The 18,029-nt window shown below is 45.1% G+C and overlaps 1 protein-coding gene across 1 annotated transcript in view; it reads right to left on the reverse strand.

Moving 5' to 3' along the window:
- ME3 (malic enzyme 3) overlaps positions 1-18,029 on the reverse strand; it is a 175,063-nt gene that overhangs the window by 16,335 nt on the left and 140,699 nt on the right. Inside the window, exon 7 of the mRNA XM_077842181.1 lies at positions 8,622-8,731. Within this exon, the coding sequence (XP_077698307.1) occupies positions 8,622-8,731 (110 nt within the window). The remainder of the gene's footprint in view (positions 1-8,621; positions 8,732-18,029) is intronic.

The raw sequence follows: 18,029 nt of genomic DNA on the forward strand, positions 1-18,029 counted from the left end.
TCCTGTGCTATCACCATAATGTGTGCATCTAGGCATGCAGCTCTGGGCTAGTTACAATGTAATTTATCAGATGCAACAGTAATTGAAGTATATAATTCCTAGGGATAGCTGGAGTAGACGGATCATTTAATTTCTCAGGTCAGAGTCTCTGAACTCTCGCGATCCTCAGATCCGTACCAAAGAGGAACCCCCATTGTCTGCTCAGAAAACGTCTCGTGCCAGTTTGTTTCCTGATATGGAACTTCTGGATCCAATCTCTTTGAAAGGAAAAAGACACCCACATCTTTAAAGGAATTGCTGTAATTGAATGTCCTGCTTAGAGGGGACTAAAGTTCATCAACTCTGGAAACCGAGGAACCGGAGGATCCTCAGTATGTGGGAAGTGTTTCCTCTTTGCTCCTCCTGTACTAAATCATCATCTCCTGGCCATCATTGTTTGGAAAACCCAGCTGTGTCTGCCCACCGAGATGCCCATTACCTATGGCAGAGGAGAATAATTAACCCCTTCCTCAATGCAAACTTTTACACACTCCATGTAGTTTATGGGAATGCAAGGAAACTGTGCCAGCTTTGATGTTGCCTTCCAATGGTGTCACTTCGCTTGGCCTGTTAATGCTTTGGTTTTCTAGTATCCCCTTTGTTGTGCTTGTTCACTGCATTTCAACAAACCCACGACCAATCGGCTGGCTCAGCTGTCACTGTGTCACAGAGTAGGACAGTTCAGAACTGCACAGAAGTAGTAGGGCTAGAATTCCTGCCCCAACCTCTGGAGCTAACAGAGAATGCTCCAGTGTCTGGCAGTGGCACTGGGCCTATGACCCGGAGATGAACAGATCCAATTCCATGCAGGACAAAGGTATGCACAGGCCATTTCATTACAGCATTTTGACTGCACAAAACTCCAAACACCACAGAGTGGTGGGGCAGAGCAATTGATCTGGGGAGAAGCAATTCTGGCAGGTGCAAGGACAATGTAGTTCTCCATAAGGCACAAAGGACTGGCAGTGATGGAAGCCTGGATATGGCCAGAAAATGCATGTGGAAGAATATTAGAGAGAGAGAGAGAGAAATGAAACTGGAGAAACTCCATGTTTCTCTTGGTTCTGGCCCATGTGAAATTGCTTTAAACCCCAGTGGTCATCTAGGGACCAATAGGGAGTAACCCTTATTGTGGGATGTGTCTGTGAACCCACATTAAAACCAGTGAAAATGCAACTGGAACATGCTGCAAAAGAGACTTTTGGTTCTTTTTAAACGTGTTATTTGCAAAGATTTAAGCACTGGGAGAGAAGAGTGAATAACGGGTGCCCTGACTCAGGCTGCAATGTGATGTGCTTTTGAGCGGCCCATATGCCTATGGGACAGGGCGTGCCATTACTCATCCCTCTGCACTTTGGTTGCAGATATGACTGAGTGATGGCTGGACTCTGCTCAGCTTTGCCGTTTATAATAATTCTCCTCTCTCTCCAATGTGTTTCTAATCCTCCTTCCTTTCTCCAACTGCAGCTCACTCCCATTACTCAAGTAACAAAATTACTGTACCTTGGCCTGGGATCAGTAGTTATCTTTGAAATTACAATTTCTGCACTTGAAGCAATAAAGCATCTCTGTGGAGAAGGAGAGCTCACAGCTGGTTTCTGTAAGAAGTTGGCTAATCAATGCTCTAATTCCAAAAGGACCACAAAGGGAAAAACCTTACCAGAGGCTGTGGCAAGAAAAAGGCCTTCAGCAAGTTGGTCTCTCTGTTTTCCAAACAGATTGAATGTCATTATTTCAGATAACTACTTCCTGAAGTAATTACTGAATGAGGGCCAGGTTGGCTAGTCTGGTTTTGAGGTGGGGGTGGGGGAAGGTGCGGAGACAGAAGGGTGAATGTTCATAAATCATGTTGTTCTTCAGTCTTGAATGGAAAGCTCAACAGAGTATCACTAAATAGCTGACCAACCCTCAGGAGCCCCTCCTGGGAGTCCAGAGAAAGTGTCAGGAAAAGAAAATGGTGTCTTATGCTTAAAAACAAAGCTGATACAGGCAGCCAAAGCCAGTCTAGTAAGAAGAAGCCCAGAGGCCATTTCTGAATATTGTTCTCATTGAGGGCTAAAATACTCAACACCTGATTCTCCTCTCGCATTGGTGTAAATCGGGAATAATAGCACATGATGTCAATGGAGTTGCGTTAGCGGAAAAGCAGGCATAGAGGGTCACACCCCTCACAATTATATACAGAAAATTACATCTTTGGGGCATTGGACAGGCATTAAACAATTAAGCCCAGAAACACCCATGTGGGGAAGGCAAATATTAACCTAGGTTTGCAAATTGGGAAAGCAGTTATGGAAAGGTTACACAATGAGTCAGAGGCAGAGATGGGATCAGAGTTCAAGGGAGAGTTAGGCCTAGTGCTGATGTTACAATCGTTCCAGCATGACAGACACTAGCGGTTAATTAAGTGACACCCAAAGAATTGGCATGAACAGCGATCCTTTCGTCTTTAACCACAGTCTAGTTCCAATACTTTTGGGCAGAATAGTTTCTTTTTGCTTTGAGTCCTGGAGCTGCTCTTTTCTCCATGGTCTTCTGAACCAGTTACTCTGCTGCGACAGATTAAAGGAGGAGAGGAAGGACGTTCACATTGTAATGGGCTGGCTGTGGGGCTGATCCTGCCCAGGAGAATGGTGTGTGGGAGTGGAGGGGCTTTGGGCATCTCAGCAGATGCACAAGGAGACATTGTGAGAGAAGAGAGGTCACCTCTTTGCATGCCTCTGGGCTGTGTTTATATCCCTCCCATATGGGCCCCACGTCTAAGTACAGGAGGATAAGCAAGAGAAAGGTGCATAAAGTAGCCACAATTTGGGGCCAATTGCCACCCTGTTGCCTGAATAACTGGAAATACACACCCTAGCCGGCCCAGCAGTAAGCAGCACAGGGAGCAGGGCTGCCACTCTGTCTACTGTAGCAAGTCCAGGGCCTCTGGAAGTACCCAGCGGATGCTCTGCTGCACACCATTGCAGAGCCAGTGGGGCAGAACTCAGAGCCTCCTGCTCCAAAAGCACAGATCCTACCACTTGAGCTCAGGGGGGATCTCCAATAGCTATTAGCTGCATAGGGCCTATGACAAACAATTGAGCAGTTCCAATTCCATCCAACAGGAGCAGTCACTCACACACGCACACAACACTTCATCACATTACCTTGACCTTCGGTACAGTGATACTCCCTAGCAGCCTTTGTATCTCCCTTAACCACCATGTCCAATGCACCTGGTGGAAGGAGCTGACACTCAAAATTCTAATCACTAACCCGGGCTCTCCTCCTCCTCCTAGTTCACTCCACCAAAGCCTCTCAAGAATCTGACCCTTAGCAAATATCAGGGACAAGGGAATAGCAAATGCCATTTTTAACTGCTTCGTGAAAGGGCAGCCGAAAATATGCGATTTTATGGATGTGGAGCAAACAAGCCCCAGCTGTGCAGCTTTTCCAAACCTTCCCTCATATTAATCGTCTGCAGCCTTTGCCATTCAGATGGTTACTGGAGAACGGAGAGTAGCCATCCCAGATGCAATCCAAATACATAATTGAAAGTAAAACACAGCAAAATTAAAGTGAGGTGAAGATCTCCGAATATTTTCAGTTTGACCTCCTAATCTCAAAGTCTCTCAGTGTAACCAGAGTGCTGTTACTCTTCCCAAAGAGGATCTAGATAAAAGGTTAAAAAATAAACCATGAAATGGTATGGAGTCAGTCAGGCCCCGTGATCTAGCAGCACAGTAACATGCTGATGCTCAGAGGATGCTAGTTCAGACCCTTCACTCTCTAGTGTGACAGGCTTGGGACCACTGGAGAGGCAGAGCATTTAGCAAGGTGGGGGAAGAGCTGCCCAGCTCATCAGTGACATTGAAGAGATTAAACCTCATTCCCTTCAAAGGAAGGGAGAAGCAACCTTGCCAGGGGACAAAACTGCAATAGGAGTGTCAGTGTTGAGACCGGGTGTCAAACACCTTTTTAACATGTCAAGAGCGCAGCAGGCCAGAAGGGGCAGGATAATGGAGAATCCCGGCAGGACTGAGAAAAAATCTCCCCCTTTGCCTTCCCACGAAGGATGGGAAGGTCCCTACAGGGACATTACCCTGTTCAGAAGCTGTCCAACAGCACATAGCTTGCTCTGTTTATAGCATTATATCTTCCAGTGCTCTCTTCCTATTCTGCTTCTCTTCCCTCTTAGTTTCCTGTCATAATGATCAGTGCATAGTCCATGTCAGCTGAAACAAAATAAGATACCGTACAGTTCAATCTGCTGAAATTACAGAGCACATTGCCAGACACTCGTCCGATTCTGCTTGGTCAGTGGACCTGTGCCTTCAGCCTGGGCTACAGCGTGGAGCTCTGGAGTCCAACCCACCCAAACAGTTGAGGGAGTCAGATTGGGATGGCTGCAATAAACACACCTCTCATCTCAGCTAAGACCTGGAAGCAGCATTCTCCTATAGTCCAAGGACTCTGAGCCGGCATAAAGAAGTTCTGAGGAACGAAATGATCCCTGTGCACAGAGTACATTCCAGTTTCATTCTGCAACTACTTTATATAAATGGCCAGGATTTTCAGAAGTGGCTAGTGATTTGGGGTTTTCATCCTCAGACACTTTGAAGATGTCTCATTTGCAGAGGGTAGGTTTGCTGCTCTTTCTGAAAATCAGGCGGGACATAAGGATACCCAGAAATAGAAGCACCCAAAATCAATGGTCACTTTTGAAAAATCTTAGTAAATATTATTATTCCATCAAAAAACTAATGTAAAGAGAACATCCACGTTACTCAAAAGTAAAGAAATGCCAAAGTAGGGACAGCCACGCCACCTTATCTCTGCCCCTATGTCTATATGCATGATACAGTCCCTTCATTACATGATCAAATGCTATAAACGACTTGTCAAGAGCACATGATATTTTTTTCTGCAACCATAGATACACTTTGCACAGCAACCACTTCTACTAGGTACTTCTCTGGGCATGGCAGATGATCAGAGCCCATGAAAGTCATCTGTATTCTTTGTGTGCTGCAAATAAGTGGAGCTTCCTGGCCCTGATCCATGTGACAGGTACCTTCACTGAAGCAAGGGGCCCTGGCAAGACCTGTTCCTTTGATCCATTGTTGTGTAAAGTTTTCCAAGACATAGAAAACTGTGTGCTGGTTGCACAAAAATTTCAGCGGTGTAAGCCAGGCCACCCACATTGAAGTCCACAGAAAGACTTCTATTGGTTTTGATGGCACTGGATCATCACACACTTCAGTGCACAGTGAACGAGGCACGTGGCCATGTAGCTTTAGCCTTGGCATGAGGAAGGGCTCTGATGGGCTTCTGCTTAATTCAACAGGTGCTTTCCTCTATATAGTGATGAGGCAGAAACGTACGGAGCCCTGACTCAATAGTGCACAACACTTATCCCACTGCAGGAGTTCTGAATTGTCTCCTCTCTCTTCCCCATTGTCTGTGGGTCAGGGATGTACACAAACCACAGAAGGGTAGGATATTCCCGTTGCCTCTCTATCCTGCTGCTTAGCACATCCCTGACTTTTCAACGGGGTGAGGGAACAGTCAAAACATAATCCCTTGTAGCTGAAATCCCAGCTGCTGCCCCATGAATGAACCGAGACCAGGCTGGGAAAGCAGTGATGTCATCTCCCCCAGGGAGAAATGAGGAGCAGTCCCTGAATGGGGAACTCCCACACAGCAGGGCATTGTGAGCCAGCCCCTGCCTCAGGCCTGGGCTAATGGGTTTCATAATAAAAACAATCACCTCTTCCCAGTCTGTGATACATACATGGCAAACTTCCCACTCCGCGTTAGCAGGCCGGCCAGGGCAGGAGAAGGGTTTTTATCCTCGAAGTCACTCTCACTGTGTTGTGTTAGGATGCTCTCTGAAGGAAGTCAGTATTGTTAACCAAACAACGGTGGGAATTCATCTTTCAGGAGATGGTGTCTTTTCTCTCAGCCACCCAGGGGCAAAGAAAGGGAGGCCGAAGGGATTCTGAGAGGTGGGATTTATACATTCTTCACACACCTTCAGTATGGGCGTTCGTCAGACCTGCTCAGCCTCTCGGATTCCTGTTTGGCTGGATCTCCACTACAGAGACTAAATCGGGACAACCCTGCGGTGTAGATGCGGCCTACTCCAATGGAATGGGGTTTTCCACGGCTGTACTGCCTCCCCAAACGATGGTAGTTATGGTGACAGCAGCACTCTTCTGTCAACATAGCTTTGTCTACACTGGGGGTAGCATAGAGATGTGGTTTTTTCACACCCCTGCCCGACACAGCTATACCAACCTAACTCTTACGTGTTTACCAGGCCTTAGATTCATATCCACTTACTGATGGTGAATTTCCCCTGTAACTTTGGCCAAGAAGCTTGAACTGGTGCAACTCTAGCCTGGTTGCACCATTTTAGCTAACAGCGTGTTTTTAAATCTGATTTTGTTAAACCCGTGCAAACCCCTATATGGACACTGTTAAGTTAAATACATATAAGTAGAATTCAGGCTGAAGTAAATCTATTCCTTAATGACTTGAGCTAAACTGAAGCACGAGTGTCTACGCACAGGGCTGAGCACTGGTTTAACTAAATCATTTAAAACCCGATTTAAGTTAAATTGGCACAACTTTGAAATGTAGACAAGGCCTGAGATACAAAGGGATCAGAAGAAAGGCAGGAAAAGCAGAAAACAGGACGGTATGAATTAAAGTCAGACTCCCCCTACTTTATCCCACACCTGCGCTACACCTCTGTGGTATACAGGTTATCCTGGCTTAGACTCAGTGGCCAAATTCAGAGGGGATGGGTAAGGGGATGAGAATTACAAGACAGTATGAGTCCAAGTGAGTGTAACTGAATGTAGAGAGGCCTAGAAGAAGCTTCCTGCGACGCATTCACACACACTTCTGGACTTGTCCTCCCCACCTTTTGCTGTCTGACATACAATTAAAAGCCAACCTCATAAACCCACAAGACAATGGTTAGCTTCCCTGACTCAGCTCATGATACCCAAATGATTAATGAGCAGTGGTTTCCTCATCTGCTACAATGTAACCAGCCCCAGCTGTGTGCTTTGTTGTAGGGGAGATCAGGAAGTTTGGAAAGCGGGAAGTGTCTATTGCGTTAGCATGTGGGGATTTTTGCCTATGAGCCAATTTCCTAAGGTCCAGATCTTCAAAGATGCACATGTGCAACTGCACGTGCCTAACTGAGGGGACCAGCCAATACCTGTGTGCTGGCAGAACCCCGCTGGGCCACCCCCAAATCCTGCTGTCCTTCGCAGTGGAACCACACCAGCAGTGCTACCAGGGGGTGCCCTGGCGAGTTAGACCCAGAGTTTGCTCCCAGGCACTCAACTGTAGGGTCTCCTCAGAGAGGGTGTTAATCCTCTCCCTAGATGGACTCTCCCCACCATCTGCCCTGTCCCCCAGTCTCAGAGCTACCATGTCCTTTTCATCTCCTTTCTCTCTTCCCTCGCACTGACAGTCACCAAATCCTGCCCCTTTTCCCTTTGCAAATCTCAAAAAAATCTGCCTAACCCTCTCTAGCCCCCTCACCAAAATCCCTTGTCTGGGCCACAATTTTCTCCTTTGCGCTCTGTCTAGATACTTATCACCACAGCATCTGAGCCCCTCTCCTCTGGCTTACTGATCTCTCCCCCATCCCCCAGACACCCATCTCAACCCTCTTCAGTCCATTCCCCCTGTGCTCCAACCAAGCCCATTAATCTCTTTACTAGCTCCACATTTCCCCCCGCAAAAAAAAACAATAAAAAAAAAAATCAAACTTTAAGCTTTGTCCTGGCTCTCAAGGCCTTGCAAAATTTGGCTCCCACTTCCTGGTCTGTTCTTACCTCCGTCCTCTGTCCTCTTAACTCCACTCAAGCTGCATGGATCTACCATCCCCTTTTGTGTCCTTCTCCTACTCTTTGTCACTTGGACTTCTTCCCCTTTACTCCACGTCTCTCTTTCCCAGTCTGACATGTCTCCACCAAATCCCTCCTCAGAACATGCTTCTTCCAGGATGACTGCTCATTCTACCTCTCTCTCCCATACACCTTCATCCCCCAAAGTCCCTCGGGGGTCTGATTGCTCTTGGACCTTCATGGCTGCGAAGGACCTGTTAGACAGCATTGCAGGATGTTGCTGGAAGGAGTGTGTACATAGATACCTCTGGGAAGCACCTTGTGTAGGGACAGGCCTTGTGCGAAACTGGTACTGGCATTTCCTTTCACTCTTTTTCAGAGACAGCATTTGAAGACTAAAAGCCCTACATAACTGCGAAGTATAATTTTTATTGTCTCAACCAGATTGCAGAAAATTAAGTCAACTCTCTGAACTAACTAAAGCACTGGGAGAGCATACATGGTACATTTTATCGCAGTGACAACTGCTGCAGAAATTTGCACAGCAGCTAGGTTACTGGAAATGGCAGGCACGCTTTTTAAAATACATTTCTGTGCTTTTGTTTACATTGTTACTGCTTGATATAAGCGCTATCAGGCTCAGTGGAAATTTGAGCTCAGTCTATTTAATGGCCTTGTGAACTCAGTTGCATTTCCCTGTGAATCGGTCAGGATTTCACTGGCACTTACCCTGAATGTCATCGTTGAATGTACAATATCTGTTGCGGTATTTGTTGAGAAGACGGAAAGCGTTGGCATTGGCAAAATCTTCAAACTGGATCAAGCAATTCATGCCATACCTGTAGTTTAAAGGACAATTCGAAGTGAATAAAAACCTCCACAACACAGGAAGAGTAGTATATATCTGCCAAAAAATTTTTATTAAGACAACATGGCTGTATGTACAGAAAATATATACAGAAAAAAGACTAGTAGAGATAACCATCCAAGGAAGTGGTACATTGAGAGTGCCTATGTTAGACATCAAAATCATCCACTCTAATCAGCGGGTTTGTCTTCACTTATCGGGAGATTGACATGCGGCGATTGATCCACCAGGGGTCGATTTAGCGGGTCTAGATCGACTGCTGATCGCTCTCCCGTTGACTCCAGTACTCCACCAGAAAGAGAAGCATAAGGTAAGTCACTGCAATAGCATAAGGTAAGTAGACACTGCAATAAGTCAACCTAAGGTACGTCGATTCCAGCTATGTTATTCATGTAGCTGGAGTTGCATAACTTAGGTTGTCTTAGCCCCATAGTGTCAACCTGCCCAGAGACTTTGCTGCTACGCTAGGGAAATGTACTTTAATTTGCACTGCAACATCTGAGTATCTCAATATGTTCCAGAAATGACAATGAGTTAAGCGTCACAACATCACACCTGGAGATAGAGAAATTTTCAAGTGGAGGAAACTGAGGCACAGAAAAATTAGGTGACTTCCCAAGGTCAGATAGGGAGTCAGTACAGAGATAGGAATTGGACCCTGACTTGCTGACTCTGTCCATGCCTGTGTTTTAAGCATGAGATTATCCTTCCCATTTGTACTGATTATACAGAAGGAATTATGGCTAAGGCAGAGGAAGCAGGACACATTAATTCTGTTACTTGGTCTGTCACTGATTTGTCACATAATCTAGAGCAAATCACTTAACCACTCCATACCTCAGTTTCCCCATGGGGACAACAATACTTCTCTAACAAGGGTATTCTGAGTATCAGTGCATTCATGTTTGTGACTCTGTGCAAGATCCCCAGAGGGAGGGCACTACAGAAGGACTAAGTAGTAGTATTACAAAGTCCCATCCATAGGGACATTGAATATGTATTTGGGATAATATTAAATATTGAACTGACCAATTTTCAAAGGAGAGTTTGCATACAAATCTTAGAAAGGTAAGGAAATCAACTTTTGCGCTTGATTCAGTTTATTTCTTTAGAAAGACAGTACCCTGCCTACAAAATAAATATCAGTTAAAAGGACACCATCAAGAGTCCACTTGAAATCTAGGTGCTTGAAAGAAATGAGTTCAAAGCTCTTTGCACCACTGCATGTACCAGCCTCTGATCCCCCTACCATTGTGTGATTTGACAACTACATTCTCTTACATTCAGAAATGTTCTTCTCTCCCACGTTGCACTGAGGAAGATTGAAACACAAACAACAGGTTATACAAAAAACACAAAGTAAACAAATTAGAGGAAAATAGTTCTCTTCCCCTAATCTCTTTCTGTTACAGTCATGCTAGCTGTTACCTGTAGATAATTTTTTTCCAGACAGCAGTATGATTTCAGATTTATGTGCTCTTTAAACTTTCAACAGTCATCTGACTCCTGTCTTCATTGCTAAACTAGTAAAATAAGAGAGAAAGTGATAACTATCACCAGCCAACGGCAGGAGCATGAGGAATGAGCAATGCAGCGATTAGCAACCTCAGTGCTATAGTTATGTCAAAAGAGGGTAAATGGCTATTGCGCTATTACAAAAATGACCCTCTCTGGGACCTTAAACAATGCAAAGGCAGCACTGCCATTCATACCTGCCAGCCAGTCTCTCCCTTTTGCCATTGACATTTGACATGAAAAAGTGGGACACCGATGCTTTAAACTAGAAAGTGATACCAGGCAAATCATGCTTTGTTTAAAAGCCAAGAGTACAGCCATCAAAAGCTCCATTCACAACTCTCCGAGTGGCTAGGCTCAGGCACTCTCAGAGTGTCCCAGATTTTTTTTTTTTTTTGCTACTTTCAATTTCTACCATGTCTGTCGGCAAGGAGACAATGACAAGCCCATTTATTGTCCCTATTTAGTACTCCGTCATGAGAAATTTAATCAGGCTGGTCAGACATGTTTTATAAACCATCTGGCCTCTCTAAGAGTCAGCCCTGCCAACTTTCTCTCTCCCCACTTCTCCTGCCCCTCAAGAGATATAGGGTAACATTTGTCAAAAAGTGCATAAGTGACTTAGGCACCTGCACCCCATTTCTAAAGTGACTTAGGCACTTAGAAGCCTAAGGCACATTAACTTTCAGTGAGACTGAGGCTCCTAAGCACCTACATTTCTTTTGAAAAATTCATTTGCAGTCAGTCCCCTTTTCCACTGGTCTTTTTCTTCCTCTTTTTAGTTCAATACACAAAACTGATCTACAAAAAGCATTGTCCTGTTCTCCATGTCGGTGTTTTTTTCACACCCCCGAATGACATAAATTATACTACAAAAGTGGTAGTGCATGGCAAGCCCCTAGTGCATGGCAAGTTGGGGTGTAAATCGACAGTGCTCCTAGCTTGCTGGGCACTAACTGGTTGTGTGGACTCTGCTACCAGGCAGTAAAAGTTCTGTTATGTGCTTTGGGGTACTGCTTGTGGTATATTGAAAACTGTAAAAATCACAAGCTGCCACTCTATACCCTTGCAGGCTAGCGGGCTCTGTAGGGAAGAATCAGTTTGTAGGCAGTAAGCTAGGTGAGTTGTGCCACTCTATTTTTAGGGAGCAGCCTGCTTTGTTTCTCTCTGTTTTGGGGCTCTTGTGTTTTCTGCATTCTAAGCAACAAAGAAGAGTTATGTTGCCATCTTCCAGCAAGAGCATTTTATGTTTTTATCTAATGTTTCTGGGTGTTGCTGAAACATAACACTGCTAGTACATCAAAGCACACCAGAGACCTTTTAGTGCACAGTAGCAGGATCCACACAACCAGTTAGTGTGCAGCAAGCTACTGCGCTGTAGATTCACACCTTGATTTGCCATACACTAAGGCTCTGTGTAAACAAGCCCTAAGTCACTAGTTGGCAGAGCAACAAAGCAAGTCCACATTTCAGATACCTGGTCCTGTGTAATGGTTGTAGTTGGAGATCATATATCAGGACTGGGTTCTATTCCTATCATTTACACTGACTCACTGTGTGACCTTGGGCAAGTCACCCAGACCAACATTTTCTTACATGGTTGGCTACGTCTAGGCACCTATTTAGGTATACACTTTTCCCTGGTGCTTGGCACTGTACAATCCGAGCGCCTCACAGAGAACAGCAGATTTCTCCTCACAACACTGCTGCAAAGGAGGGAAGCATTATTATCCCCCTTTTACAGATGAGCAATTGAGCACAGAGCAATTAAGTGAGTTGCTTCAGGTCACACAGGGAGCCTGCTCATGACTTAGCCACAAGACCATCCTTCATAGAATCATAGAATCATAGAATATCAGGGTTGGAAGGGACCTCAGGAGGTCATCTAGTCCAACCCCCTGCTCAAAAGCAGGACCCATACCCAATTAAATCATCCCAGCCAGGGCTTTATCAAGCCTGACCTTAAAAACTTCTAAGGAAGGAGATTCCACCACCTCCCTAGGCAACGCATTCCAGTGTTTCACCACCCTCCTAGTGAAAAAGTTTTTCCTAATATCCAACCTAAACCTCCCCCACTGCAACTTGAGACCATTACTCCTTGTCCTGTCCTCTTCCACCACTGAGAATAGTCTAGAACCATCCTCTCTGGAACTACCTCTCAGGTAGTTGAAAGCAGCTATCAAATCCCCCCTCATTCTTCTCTTCTGCAGACTAAACAATCCCAGTTCCCTCAGCCTCTCCTCATAAGTCATGTGTTCCAGACCCCTAATCATTTTTGTTGCCCTTCGCTGGACTCTCTCCAATTTATCCACATCCTTCTTGTAGTGTGGGGCCCAAAACTGGACACAGTACTCCAGATGAGGCCTCACCAATGTCGAATAGAGGGGGACGATCACGTCCCTCGATCTGCTTGCTATGCCCCTACTTAAACATCCCAAAATGCCACTGGCCTTCTTGGCAACAAGGGCACACTGCTGGCTCATATCCAGCTTCCTTTCACAAAAATCTGTATTATTAGTTGTAGTGGCATAACGGGCTAGGAGCTTTCCAAACAGAAGGGAAGGTCCCAGTCCCCGCCTTATGCAGCTCACAATCTAATGAGAGACAGACATTTTCAGAGGTGCTGGACACCCACTGCTCCCAGGAATTACAGCTGGAGTGGGGGGGCTAAGCACTTCTGAAAATCACGCCGAGGGTGCCTCAGATCAGTCCTCCCAAAACAGAAGCAACCAAACCTAGAGGCTGCTTTTGAAAGAATTGTCCTTACTGTCTATAGCAGGGATGGGGACCCTACGGCCTGTGGGCCGGATCCAGCCCCTTGCTCATTTTAATCTGTTTTGTGGGCCACACACGTTCAACTCATCCACTGGGGAGAGGGAGAGGGACTCAGAGCTTCCCCCACCATGGCAGGGCGAGCCAGTCCTCATGGAGGGGTGCCGAGTTTCGGCTCCCCACCGTGGGGCTGGAGCCGTGAGCGCTGGCTCGCCCCACTGTGGGGGGAAGCCCCAAGCCTCTGAGCCCCCCCGGCAAATGAGTTGAACGTGTGTGGCCCACCACTGATGTTTTCAGCGGTCAATGGCCCCTGACACAATATTTCCTGAACATCCTCCTCCCTCGCCCACTCCCTTTATCATACCTCTTTATCACATCATCCAAAGGGCTGTGGACTCCATCCCTGGGAATGGCTGGAGAATGCATATTCTATTCTGTTCTCTTTGCGTTCTTAAACTGTGCACCCATCACCGTGGTTTCATATATTCTTAGATGTTAAGTCAGAAGGAATCATTAGATCATCTAGACTAACCTCCTGTATAGCCCAGGGCATAGGGGCACTAAATTGAAGAGCCCTTTAATACCCAGTGTTTTCTCCCCATGAAGGTACTCATACACTGTAATCAAGTTTCAGAGTAACAGCCGTGTTAGTCTGTATTCGCAAAAAGAAAAGGAGTAACTAACCAATTTATTTGAGCATGAGCTTTCGTGAGCTACAGCTCACTTCATCGGATCCACAGTATGCATCCGATGAAGTGAGCTGTAGCTCACGAAAGCTCATGCTCAAATAAATTGGTTAGTCAATAAGGTGCCACAAGTACTCCTTTTCTTTTTGTAATCAAGTTGCCTCTCAAGCTTCTTTTTGATAAAATAAACAGATTGAGAGCTTTAAGCATCTCACTATAAGGCGTTTCCTCCAGCCCTCAAATTATTTGTGCGGCTCTTTTCTGCACCCTCTCCAATTTGTCAATATTCTTTTTAAAATGTGGACACCAGAACTGTAATCAGTATTATAATTATTTGTATTATCGTATTGCCTGGTAGATGCTGTACAAACACAGAACAAAAAGACAGGCCCTAACCCAATGGGCTTACAATCTAAATAACAAGACAAGAGACAGCAGATGGATACAGAAACAAACGGGGGAGTACAAAGAAACAAGGAGACAATATTGGTCAGCAAGCATGACAGCCAGTGGTCTCAGCACACCAGCAGCCTAATCATTAAGTATTTTGTATTCTACTATCAATTTCACCAAAGAGGCTAAATAACCTGCCTCCTCACTACTCCCCTCTTTATGCACCCAAGAATCACATTGGCTCTTTTTGCCACAGCTTCACCCTGGGAGCTCACATTCTGTTGTTTGACCACAATGACCCCTAAATCCTTTCTAATATCTGGGTGCCTTCCATCAGTGCAGCGACACAACCAGCATCCACGGTGTCTAGCCTTTCCTCCTCTCTCCAAGAGGAAAGGGGTGTGGATTATTAAAAAACTGCTTTAATAATTGTTTTTATTGGGCTGTCCACAGCTGCAATGGAGGGGCATTTACCCTATCGAAGACAGAGTCGTCTCTGGAGCTGTAGAACCCAGCAGAACTTCTATAGGCTGATGGACCCATCAGGCCTTACTGTAGTAAACCAGCTATTTCTAATCTAATTTTGCTCTTCTCTTTGGAGTGATGTGCTTTAGCTCTGCTCCAGGTACAGAGTGCTCCACATTACCATTATAATCACCTCTCCCCCTCCCTCCCCGCAAATGTTAGAGCTTAAGGTTAGATTTTCAAAGGAGCCGAAGGGCTTTGAATTTCAACAGCAATGAACTGCCTTAGACTTGCCTAAAATATTTAGCTGGATGAAACTAGTTTTCATACCACTTATAAAATGGTTTGTATAATTACAGCTAAATGGGACAAAGCAGAACAACAATGGGGAAATACATTGTGTAAACACTGAGTGAAGCACAAACAAGGAAAGAGTTTGACACCCATTTCTAACAGGACACATTCTTTTCCTTGCCCCATAAGGTTTCAAAGGGTCGGAGACCATGTGGTTTCAACTGAATACCTTGCTAATCTTTTTAATTCCCTTCCTAGAGGCCACCAATCTGCTGCCAATTATTTGGGAGTTGCATAGTATATTTTGGCGATGGAGCTGTTACAAGTTCCATGCACTTTTAATCTTTTCACATCATTAATTCTGCAAGCTAGGGAGGAAATATCTAATATCACAATTCCTCCCAAAACACTGACCACTGACCAATGCCCCTCCCCACTAAATGTGAAGCTTCCCAAATTTCTCTCCTCCACTAAAGCTTGACAGCTAAAAGGAGTACTCTGGGTTCCCATGGAATATGTTAAAGAAATGAATAACATGGCAAGTATCTGGCAAATATAATTCTCTTATCGTTTATCTGCCAAGTGAGTGGCTTTGCACTTGCAAGGGAAAAAGTGATGATCAGCAAAATGCCACATCACCTTTAACATGTGCTGACATTCGCCAGGGCTGAAAAAAACACCACAATTGGACTGTGTGTTAGGTCTCCTCTTGGCGCAATGCAACCTCAAATACTACACAAACAATGGGATCAGCAAATCTTTAACTAGGCATGCCTGGTATTTTGCTCTAAAAATTGCAAGCTATTTCCATTAAAATCAGTCTGATCTCTGAATTAACATTAATTGGTTAGCAAAAATGGTGTTCTTGCACAGTAATAATTTGTGCAACCAGCACTTCAAACATCACAATCGTGGGAAGGTCTCTATGACTATGGGATCATATTTTCATGAGGATTAATTACTCCTGAACAATTTCTTTTCTGTGTCAGGCACATAAATCTTTTCCTACCACACACATTCCTCTCCAATAGTAGGCAGATGTGATGATAGGGGGAAATTGTCTATGTACAGCTTATGAATTCTGTTTGAGACTGAGGGGCTGGTTATGAGCATCTGAGCTAGACTGCAGCCTCCATTTTGAATGTGCAGTTTGTTTACTTTCTCTGTTGTCCTTTTACCTCCATGTTGAACTGGAAGTCCAAGGGGTAGTAAAACAATAACAAAGGGTTGTTAGCTTAAGTGCTCTCCCACTGAAATGGAATCACTCCAGACAGCAGGCTGGCTCCTATCCAGAAGGATCAGTTTACCCAGGTGGGTTAGTAACTAAGTAATAGATTAGCTGGTAGAGGATTCTGATCACCTGATGGGGCTGATCAGAGAGTCACTTGACAAAGGGGCTGCTGGGACCCCATTCGAAAATATTTCTGGCTGTGACGATCCCCCTCCATCCCATGCCACCCTTACTTCTGCATTGCTGCTGGTGGTAGCGCGGCCTTCAGAGCTGGGCACCTGGCCAGCAGCCGCCACTCTCGCAACCCCTCCCACAATAGTCTTGCGACTCCCTTTTGGGTCAGGACCCCCAGTCTGAGAAACATTGGACTACAGGTTATAAAAGAGAGGGTCTCTCAGCAGCCATTTGAGAGAGAGGGGGATTGATTGGTTGATTGATTTATTCCATATTCTGGAAGAGAAGCCATGTGCAGAAGGGATGAGGAAGGATCCTGACTTCCTGAGAGGATTCTGGTCTACTCCCAAAGAACTCTCTTGAGTGGTGAGGAAACTGAGGCAAGGAAATTTGTTTTGGTGTGTTTATTATTTTGCATATTTCTATATATTTCTTGTGCTACCAGGGTAAAAAGCAATTGGGTTCTAGAATTCTGGGCAAAGTCTGCCTGTCAGCTTTCATGGTCACATAGCCCTGAAGAGGTAAACTCTAAACCAGAAGTCTCACACCGTCGGTGGGATTCTGGGGAACACGCAAGAGCTGCTAAAGAGGCTTGAGGGAGATGGCATAGAGTATTGGATCGTGGGTTTCCCACTGCGAAGAGGGGTATTAGACGTGAGGTCTGCTCCTGGTTTGTGTGCCTAGAGGCCCAAACCCAGGGACAGCACCTGAGCTCTGCCCAGCCCCAGCAAGCTCACACATGCAATTCAGCAGTCTGGTGAGTGTCCAACAGGGGGCGCTTGATCCTATCTCCTTCCCTCTATTTTTATCTTTAACAAACATTCCCTGAGGACAGTGCAAAGAGAGTATGATGCTCCATAAATATTTCATTTCTCTCTATGTCCCTTCAAGTATGGCAGGATAGTGATGGATCGCTGAATCTTTTCTCACCAAGGTATTTTTGAAGGTTCAGAATGGAATCAATATTGCCAACCCCAAATGTTCAAAAATTATGAGTCTGCCCCTCCCACGCCCACAATCATGAGATTTTAAAAATATTTTCTTTTCCTTTGCCTTCTGGTTTGTGAGATTTCGGGCACCCTTAGGTCACATTTTCAAGCTTTTTATCTGTAACCACGAGGGCTAGAAACTCAAGAACAATAATGATATCTGAGATTCTCACATACTCACAGGATTCCAGGAACTGGGTCTTTACATAAAACATCCAATATTGCAATACTTGCAGTAAAATTATGATAGCTGGCACCATTGGAATGATCTTCAAGGACAACTACTATGCTGAGACTTTCAGAGGATTTTAAGGGATTTAGGTACTCAAATCCCACTGAAATTAAATGAGAGTTAGACACGTAGTTTACTGGGGCTGCTTTGAAAATCTCATCATTAATGTTTACTGCTCCTTCCTAGCAATACGTTTGCGGCTTTGTTTAATCAGGTCCATCCCAAGCCTGGTCACAATTCTGAGGGTGTTTTCAACACAAATTAGTTTATTTGTGTTTGTCAGAATTTCTGAGGAAAAAATCTCCATTGCCTGACCCGCTCTCTTCTGCTAACCTTGTGAGAGCCCCAGGTGAGATATGACTGCAAGCATCCATGACTTGCTTTATTGTCTGCAGGTGCAGGATGCCTGTAAGAAAAGCAGCTGCCAAATGAGCAGTGTAAGGATTTTGAGGATCTGCTCTATTATATTTCAGCACTCTTAAGTTTATGACAACAACCAAGAACAGCCAGGGAGAGAG

The sequence above is a fragment of the Eretmochelys imbricata genome, chromosome 1, assembly GCF_965152235.1.
Source record: "Eretmochelys imbricata isolate rEreImb1 chromosome 1, rEreImb1.hap1, whole genome shotgun sequence".
NCBI classification, from domain to species: domain Eukaryota; kingdom Metazoa; phylum Chordata; order Testudines; family Cheloniidae; genus Eretmochelys; species Eretmochelys imbricata.